General features: G+C 35.9%; 1 protein-coding gene across 3 annotated transcripts in view; it reads left to right on the forward strand.

Moving 5' to 3' along the window:
* The window catches only part of LOC137021355 (CSC1-like protein 2), a 54,054-nt gene extending 45,267 nt beyond the window's left edge, over positions 1-8,787 (forward strand). For 2 of the 3 annotated variants that reach the window (XM_067387672.1, XM_067387674.1), the window contains 4 exons: positions 2,488-2,655; positions 4,067-4,182; positions 4,306-4,383; positions 4,522-8,787. In XM_067387672.1, the coding sequence (XP_067243773.1) occupies positions 2,488-2,655; positions 4,067-4,182; positions 4,306-4,383; positions 4,522-4,704 (545 nt within the window). In that variant the 3' untranslated portion in view covers positions 4,705-8,787. The remainder of the gene's footprint in view (positions 1-2,487; positions 2,656-4,066; positions 4,183-4,305; positions 4,384-4,521) is intronic. The other variant, XM_067387673.1, reaches the window with a different exon arrangement.
* The last annotated feature ends 1,077 nt before the right edge of the window (positions 8,788-9,864 follow it).

A 9,864-nucleotide genomic window follows, 5' to 3' on the forward strand; every position in this document is an offset into this window, starting at 1 on the left:
CTGCATGCAGCGTCTAACAATGGAAAAAGCCCACTGCGCCAGCAAAGACCACCTGCCTACCCGTGTGTCTGTGTGTCGGAATAAATATAGATCCTCGGCTGCGTTCTTCACTCCGAATCACAGAAACAGGGAGGAAACGCTGCATTTGAGCAATAATCTCTTTGGTTTTCTGTCACTGAGCTTTTGTATGCACACACTATTTCTAGAACTCTCTGAGAAACACACACACACACACACGCGTCCTCCAGCTGGCGGTGCATGACTCATCGGGTCATGGAGGTTCTGTTATGCGGAGGAACAGAACCGGGATACTTTTATACGTCTCTCAGCCCACACTGTGAACGCAGACGGAGATGTTCATCTCGGACACAGTGTTCAACGGCTGACACACTGATTGACCTCATGACTGTCTGTCTGCAGACATTTGAAATGTTGCGTCTCGAATGAAAACAGACAGATACATGACAGGCCTAAGAAAGACCTTGTGAGATTAAAATTGTAGTTTTGATGCTTTTAGTCCGTCTGTACATGATGTAGTCCTAAAAGTTGATGAAATATACTTTTAATAGATGTATGCATTCAGTATTTTAGGTCCATTTGACACATCTTGTTTGCTTGTGTGTAGGGCATATATATATATTATATATTTATATATATTTATTTATTTATATATATTTATTTATTTATATATATATATATATATATATATATATATATATATATATATATTTATATATATATATTTATTTATATATATATATATATATTTATTTATATATATATAAATAAAATATTTATATATATATTTATATATAAATTTATATATTTATTTATATATATATATATATTTATTTATATATATATATATATTTATTTATATATATATATATATATATATATTTATTTATATATATATATATATATATATATTTATTTATATATATATATATATATATATATATATATATATATTTATTTATATATATAATATAATATATATTTATTTATATATATATTTATTTATATATATATATATATATATATATATATATATATATATTTATTTATATATATAATATAATATATATTTATATATATATATATATATTTATTTATATATATATATATATATATATATATCTATATTTTTTTTTTTTTTTTTTTTTTTTTTTTTCAAAAAGGGACAGTGTACATTAATCAACATTCATGAATGTAAATGTACCCAAATTAGCCCAAATGCTATTTTTTATTGGTAATCCCTTTGCCAGATGTTATTAGGCATTAAAACGTATATAAATATGAATTATTATTATTTTTATTTTTTTTTAAGCTCCAGGTTTGCTCTATGGCTGCACAATTAAAGAAAAAAAAAGATATTATATATCAATAATTAATAATATAATTATTCGTATTACCAAATGAAAATATTAAACATAAAGTATTACTATTGTAAATTAACTCAAAGTGTACACTATCAAGCAACCACTGAATTGAATAACACAAATTAGGTTTTAAAGCTTAGATCTTTAATACATCGAACCATTTTGATTTACTCTTTACAAGTGCTAAAACTGTGTACCACCCGTCAGCGCCACCTAGCTACGAAAATAATAATGATTATATTTTTCAAAACTACTGCCTTGATCATCACAAAATAGGTGTCATTTGAAAGCTTAGAGTCTGAACTTTACAGTGCATGTAGGCAATTTGATTATTTCCTAAGTAGTGTGGAGTTATTTGCGGATTTAAAAAAAAAAAAAAACAATTTATAAAATATATATATATATATATATATATATATATATATATATATATATATATATATATATATATATTTTTTTTTTACTATTTACTGTATACATTAAAAAAACTCATACAGCTCAGATAGTCATGTGTCATATGTCATTTGAAAGGTCTCACAGAGTAGAATACAACAAGTATAATTGTTTTGGGCTTTGACTAAACTTGAGTGAATTTTTTTACATGAAGCCCCACAATACGGATGCGGCATTTGTCGCGTTTTCGCGCGTAACTTCATGAAACAAGCCCCGATTGTGAAATATTGCATTATACATAGCATAGCATTATTTACAGCAGATCCTCACAATTATAATTCCATGTCCAAAATCTAAATTTTCATTTTGATGGAAAACCACAGTCTTTTGTCGACAATTGTCAGTGCTTCTTTTTACAAGTATGGGAAACAGATTTGCACATGTTGTGTTTTCAAATGTGATGAGTTACTGTAAACCGAGCTGCTCGGAAACACTGAAAAAACATCCAAATGTAATTCGACTCATCTGTTGACATAATCAAGGCCGTTTGGGCGGGGCTTAAAAATATTATCCAATTACCTCAAAACCCACTTTTTACAATCCAATCACTTCCGCCCTATATATTCCGTCAGAAATGCGTCTTATTACAGGAGTTTATCGTGTTGATGTTTTTGCGTTTGTGTAGTGAGCTAGTGTATGTTTGTGTCTTCAGGACTGATGTACATGCTCCTGAAGCACCTGGTGGACAGGTACAACATGTACTACGCTTACCTGCCCTCTAAACTCGACAAGAAGATCCACTCCGGAGCCGTCAATCAGGTGGTGGCCGCGCCCATCCTGTGCCTCTTCTGGCTACTGTTCTTCTCCACCGTGCGGACAGGTGCGTGTTTTTGAGTGTTTTCTAGCGTACAGCCCGTCATAGTGACAATAGCCAATCACACTACTTCCAGCTTACTTGTGTGCAATGATAAACAGCACATGGACACAATACAAGCACAATACACACCAGATTCACCAACCTCTCTGCCACTTCCTTCCAGGCTTGGTAAGAGTCCTGGTATGTATATAAAGAATGATCGTAAAGAACCAGGTGATTAACCACCACAATTTTTGATGTTCCTTTATTTTCCAGTGTTGCATAAACACTAGGGTATTTGCACAAGGTGATCTGATTGGCTGACGCCTGTGTTGATGCTTGAAAAAGATGAACATTTTTCAACTTCTGCCGCAAACAACATCAATGACACGACACAACGGAAACCACAATTCAGTTTGGCAATGCATGACAGAATATAGTCAATTAAATATTCAGACACAGCATTAATTTAGTTATTCAAACGTAAGACAGCATAAAAAATAAAGAAATAAAGGCGTACCTCAGTGTTCCTCCTTGACTAAATTCAATTCGACCATCAGATTTCACTTTTATGTGGAAAAAAGCTTAAATTAAATATTTATTGTGCACTTTAGTTAGATTAATTGAATAAAGTGTGCTGAAATCATTGACTGACAGCTGCTGTGATTATAAAGAGAGAGCGGCGCTCGCTTTCTGTGTCATTCATTCACAAGAAAAGTTATTGTTTTTCAGGAGATTTGAGTATTTCATACTTCACATTGACAAAATGTATTTTTAAACCTAGTTATTTTATAATGTTTAATATTTAGTCAAAAAAACGATTAGAGCAAATGGCTGATATATGCACAAATAAATGCTACTTTGCCGCCACCTGCTGGTTAAAGTGCTAATTATTGTCTTTTTATTTTTAAATCAGTGTTTTCTATCAAATGTTGAATTTACTACTTTTTTAAACGTTCGGTTTTACAATGGAGACAATCTCAGAAGGATGAACAAGTAATGTTTGTGGTCGTCACATTAAAAATAACATTTGAAGTGCTGGAAAATAATGCGTATGTGTGTCTAATTACAGATACTGCATTTTTAAACTGTCCCAATAGTTTCATCTTTATTGCAATCAATAAAACTGGTTTATTAACAAATTAGGTAAATGTGAATACAACATTAAAAAGTCAAACATTGATGGTTTTGTGTCGACAGCGACTACAGAATGAACACTGGCCGTTTGAAAATATGCTTTATTTTTGTAATTCCACTAGGTGCCCCTAGTCTCGCAAAAACTACATATTGCAACTTTAACCTATTGCGTTTAGTCTGAAGTTTTATTGTCATTTGATTACCTGTGGAATATGGTCATGTGACTGACCACATGTGAAGCATGAGTTCTTTCACTGATGTGCCTTTTAAATGCGTATTATTCCTTCTCATTTCTCAGGGTTTTCGACCCCGACATCCATGTTTACCTTCGTGGTGCTCATCATCACCATCGTGGTCTGCCTGTCGCACGTCTGTTTCGGTCACTTTAAATACCTCAGCGCGCACAACTACAAGGTACGAGTTGCGGTACTACAGGTATGAGCTTGCGGGGTCAGTCCACCGGGCGGCACGGGTAGCTCTGGTAGACTGTCACCTGTTCCAGAGCAGAAACGCTCACCGTGACCTCTCTCATTTCAGATCGACACCAAGGACACAGAGGTTGATGGAGTGGAGAACGGACGTCCTGCAAGATCTTCACCCTCCAACAAATCTCAGGTAATTGCTTAAATGTAGAGTAAGCTCACTTGAGGACTTGTTTAGTAAGATTTTACCAGAAGAGGAAAATGCCATTATATTCATGTTCTTAATTAAACAAATTGACCTTTTTGTGACCGATGTTTTCATCCACCGCAGCAGATGTACATCGCCCAGGTCCTGCAAGACCCAAACTCTGATGAGATCGGAACAGGCAGCGGAGAGGAAGACGGTCAGGGGTCCTCGCAGGACGAGGAGATGATCAACGGCGGCAACAGCCTGAACGAGGCCGACTTCCAGTCCGGAGAGGACAGTCTCATCGCCAACGAAGTCCACCATTAACAAAGCCGAGACGGGAGAGAGAAAGGCGGAAGGATGAGAGCATGAAAAAGATCCGTTCGCAAGGCCTTCATCCGCACACGTCTGTTTTGTCCCCTCTCCGAATTTGCCGGATGTTTGTTGGCTCAAAACATCAGCACCTTAGAAACCCACGTCTGCCAAAACACTTGAACACAGACTGTACATAAGCACACGCGCCCGCACACATCGATGCCAACACGCTTCAAAAGACCATCATGTGCATGAACGCTCGACGGCGGCGACTGCTTGTTTGGAACCGAATCAAATTCCGATTGGAACCAAGACTTCCCCTTTCGTAAAGGTCCATGCATATTTCCTAGTTTGGTTCGAATACCCTCAGGAAAAAGAAAATCGGATGAAAAGAAAGCTCTCCTCTTTCTTATCTCGGAAGCATCCCATGGTTCGCCTTAACAGCGATGGCATTCCCAGTCGACGCCGCTTAATTTGCTTGCTTTTTCTTGTCCTTTGCCTAAACGATTGGATTTCATCTGGCATTCCAAAGGAAATGTGCAATAGTGAGAGCGTAGAGGAGGAATCGCGCCGTGTTGGCTTTGACAAACTGCGTTCACTGTACAGTATTCTGCCAGAACACTAAGAGACTCCGTACTGACTGAACTTCTCCCCGATGTACAGTATTTCCAGAGACGTGCTGTGTGTTTGTGTTGTCATTGAATGATCCATATTCTTACGTTTTTGTTTTGGTATTTTTAATGCTAATTTTGCCTTGACAACCTTTAATGGATGTGTTTGTATGCCTGCAACGGAGTACCGAAGTCCTCGTCCTCGTAGCGCAGTAGAAACCGATCGCCGCTCATGACGGACTAGATGCAAATCAGCGATGGAGAATCAGTCATTCAGTCACTGGTCGTTTGCGTCCCGCAGTAGACGGGTTGATCGGGAAACTATGGAAGCTTGTGTCCGCCACTGAATTAAAAAATATAAAAGGTAATTGTGACTTTTTATCTCACAATTCTGACTTTTTTTTTTTCAGAATTGTGTGATTATGAAGTTGCAATTGCGAGATATAAAGTCAGAATTGCGAGATTAATATATGAATTGTGATATGAACTCGCAATTGTGAAAAATAGTGAGAATTGCATGAAATGAAGTCGCAATTGCGAGAGATGAAGTCAGAATTGCGAGATTGATATATGAATTGTGATATGAACTAGTGAGAATTGTGTGAAATAGTCGCAATTGCAACTGACTTTTTCTCAAAATTATATGAACTCAAAATTGCGAGGGGGAAAAAAGTCAGAATTGTGAGGAAAAAAGTCAGAATTGCGAGTTTATATCTCACAATTCTGACTTTATCGCAATTGTGAGCTTATAACTATAATTTCTTGCAATTGAGTTTATATCTCGCAATTCTGACATAACTCAGCCATTTCCGCCACTGAATAAAAAAAAGATAATTGCGACTTTTTATCTCACAATTCTGACATTTATAACTCGCAGCAATTTTGAGTTTATATCTCGCAATTCTGAGAAAAGAAGTAAGAATTGTGAGAGAAAAAGTTGCAATTATCATTTTATTTTTTTTATTCAGTGGCGGAAACAAGATTTCATAGAAAACTGCCGATCCAGATCTTATCGAATGTTAGTTTAGAAACCGCGTCCCTGTAGACTGAATGGTTTAAACGAAGACAGTCCATGAAAAACGGCAAGCGTTCCCTGTTCGGTGCCTGCTTTTGTACGAGACATTTTGGGAGATGCATTAGAAATGCATTTTGTTCAGTCGGTTTTCTTTTTCTAGTCGTGTAGTTAAACCTTGTGAGGTCGATCTAATCGAAGTACTAATACTTTGAGAAACGTAGCGTCACGTGAAGCACTTGACAGTTGATACAAAGCAGCAGCAACAAATTACTTTTAGTTTTACTGAGCTAGATGAGTAAAATAATAACGGCTAGTTATTAAGAGATCTGGATCCATTTGCAATAAACCCCAAGCTGAGAAAACACTTAAATTTAATTAAGCCTTTTTTTAAAATTTACGAATTTGGATTAATAGTAAAATTCCATCAAATTGAATTAAATAATCCTTACATGAGTAAAAAAAAAAAAAAAAAAATAGAGCGTAATAAAATTTTTTTGTATAAATCTTAATGGAAAAGGGGATTGGTCCATTTTAGTTTGTGATTCGTATTGATAAATATATTTTCATTACGAGTCACATAAACTAAATAGTTTAAGATGTATACAAAATGTTTTATTAAGCTCTAGTTCTTTACTCATTTAAAATTCTTAATTCATAACATGAATAATACGTAAGGATTATTTAATTCAATTTGATTTAATTTTACTATTAATTGAAATGCATAAATCTAAAACATGCTTTTTTTTTCTTTTCCTTTTTTCTTTTTTTTAGTATAAATGATCAAGTGAAGAATTATCTAGCTTTGGAGTTTGTTGCAACCGGCTCAAGACATTTAAAAACAGTGGGGGAAAACAGTGAAATCCCAGTCTGAGAGGTTTCTATTGGCCGTTTACAGAATCCAATCATGTTTTAGAGTGGCATATTGTCAATAAAAGATAGAAACCCGGTTTGTTTTCTTCCAGTAAAATGACCATGAAGGGATTAAAGTGCATGTCAACATGTACAAACTTTTGTGATACATCACAGACCTCAGTCAGGGACACATCGTACTTTTCCAGAACACTGAAATGCACAAAAAACCTCATTCATGAGACATGAGCATCTCCATCTTACAGCTAAAAAGTTTAGATTAATTCAGCTGGTGTTTCGTGAATGAATTTGTACTTGAGTGAAATGAATCATGATGTATATCCAGACTATTATTATTACAGTATTTCATGTTTTCATACCTGCTGCTGCACATAGTTCCTCTAGATTGATGTGCCAGATTTCTTTAGCAGCCTGAAATAAAACTTTGCAGTAGTTTCTGTGTCCAACCGACACATCATGTCTGAAACTGTCCTTTATAAGCTGATGAGAGGTGCAGATCCAGTCTGACGTCCGTTTACTGCGAGTACAGTGAGATTTGCACTGATGGTTTTCTCTTTTGTTTGTTTTTTGTTACTGTATTCTCTGGATGAAGATGAATCTGTTACCGGTTTGCATCAGGAACACGTAGTACGACTAACTGGATTCAGCAAGTAAATGGTACTAAAATGGCGCCGAGTAACTGGTACTAAAATGGCGCCCAGTAAGTTGAGAAATGAAAATGAACAGCCTCAGGTGTTCTTTTATTTTCCAAAAGACAAAAAAAATGTTTACATCTGCGTATTTGTCATCTGTCCTTTTTTTACCTGTTTTTTTTTCCCCTACATTTCCCATCGATGAAGACACAAAGGGTAAACTATGAAAGCTGTAGCTACCGCGTTTGTGCGTCGTTCGTCGTAGCTACACGCCGGAGATACTGACGTCGATTTGTGTCTTCCCGCGCTTTTGAAGATCGTCGATGATGATCGGTGTGTGTGTGTGTGTGTGTGTGTGAATATTCTGTGACGAAGTGAACGTGAGCACAAGATATTGAAAAGTTGGATTTGTATATCCAAATTAAGGCCATTTCTTCGTTTCTGGACTGTCCCGTTTTTAGGGGTTCCTCACCGGCTTCTTATTGAGTTAATGACGTGAAGGTCTCTTCAGCATTTGGCGGTGAAGTAAAGAGCGGTGCGGATATTTTTGTAAAAATGTTCAGCCTGTTGAAGTATTTGATACTAGTAATGTATTAAAGACGTGTCAAAAGCTAGCTGTCGCTTAATGGATTTTTAATATATCATGACTTTGTTTTATATTAAGCTAAACATTAAGTTATGAAGCGCAGAATGTGTTTTAGAACGAAAACACTGAAGATTATGCAAGAATGAATTACAGGATGATGTTGATTTCCAGCACAGTTCTGATGCCGATGTACAGTATGTTTGAGTGGATGAGCTGTTTCTGTTCTTGTATTTTGCTCACATGCGGCTTCAGCACTGTAGAAGGACTGATCTAGAACCCGTGTGAGATTTCTTTTGACATTTTTTTCTGTCCAAAGGTCGTCCTTATGGTGAAGCATTTGTCATCTTCAGTTTCTTGATCAATAAAAGTTGGTATTCATTCTGTGCACTTGATGTGATGTTGTTGTTGTTGTCGGCCAGAAGGAGGCGCTGCTGCAGCGTCACTCACAAAAACCTCCTAAACTCATCAGATGCTTTTTGCTGTTCTGGGGTCAGTTGCATAAACGCAGCTATTATGTTAAAGGATTAGTTGACTTTCAATGACAATTAGCCCAATTAGCTTTACTCACCCTCAAGCCATCATAGGTGTATATGACTTTCTTCTTTCTGATGAACACAATCGGAGATGTATTAATAAATATCCTGACGCATCCGAGCTTTATAATGGATCAATGAGTATGAGCTGAAGAAAATAAACATATTCCACACAGCTCTGGGGGGTTAATAAAGTCCTTCTGAAACGAAGTGATGCGTTTGTGTTAAAAAAAAATCCATATTTAACAAATGATTATAAAGTAAAATATCTAGCTTCAGCCAGACCGCCTTCCGTATTCAACTTAAAGGTGCAATATGTAAGATTTCTGCTGTAAAACCACTAGGCCAGTGTTATATATTTTGTTCACTTGAGTACTTACAATGTTTGCAACTAATTGTAAATCGTGAGAAAATTGCAATTTTAACCAAGGCTCCGGGACGTGTGAGGAGTCGCCTGTCAATGGCGTCATACCCGCGTCACCCTCGGTTTCCATTTTTATTTTGTAGAAACCATGAAAACACCAAAGACGCTTTAAAATATTACATATTTTAATAGGCAAGAGAACAACTGTTTTGATATATTTATAGACAGAAAACTAATTGTTGTTATATAGCTCAACACGTTTAGTCTTTTTTCTCCATCATACAATATGTTTTAAAATGAACTGCATGTCATTTATCAACACAATCATCCAGCATTTAATCTGATATTGTAAAATGGATCTATCTTACTGCAGTGTGTAACAGTGTCTCACAGCAGCCGCCGAGTGAACGCACAGAGTAACGTTATAACATCATTTTCAACACTCAAATGTATCTAATATGATAAACAGAGCTGCGTTACCTCATACTCATGACCGGAAAAGCGGAAGCGGTGACTGTGTCATAATAAAAGTCCCGCTGCTCGTGACGCTTGTGTTGATCA

This window comes from Chanodichthys erythropterus, chromosome 6, assembly GCF_024489055.1.
Source record: "Chanodichthys erythropterus isolate Z2021 chromosome 6, ASM2448905v1, whole genome shotgun sequence".
Lineage (NCBI taxonomy): Eukaryota > Metazoa > Chordata > Actinopteri > Cypriniformes > Xenocyprididae > Chanodichthys > Chanodichthys erythropterus.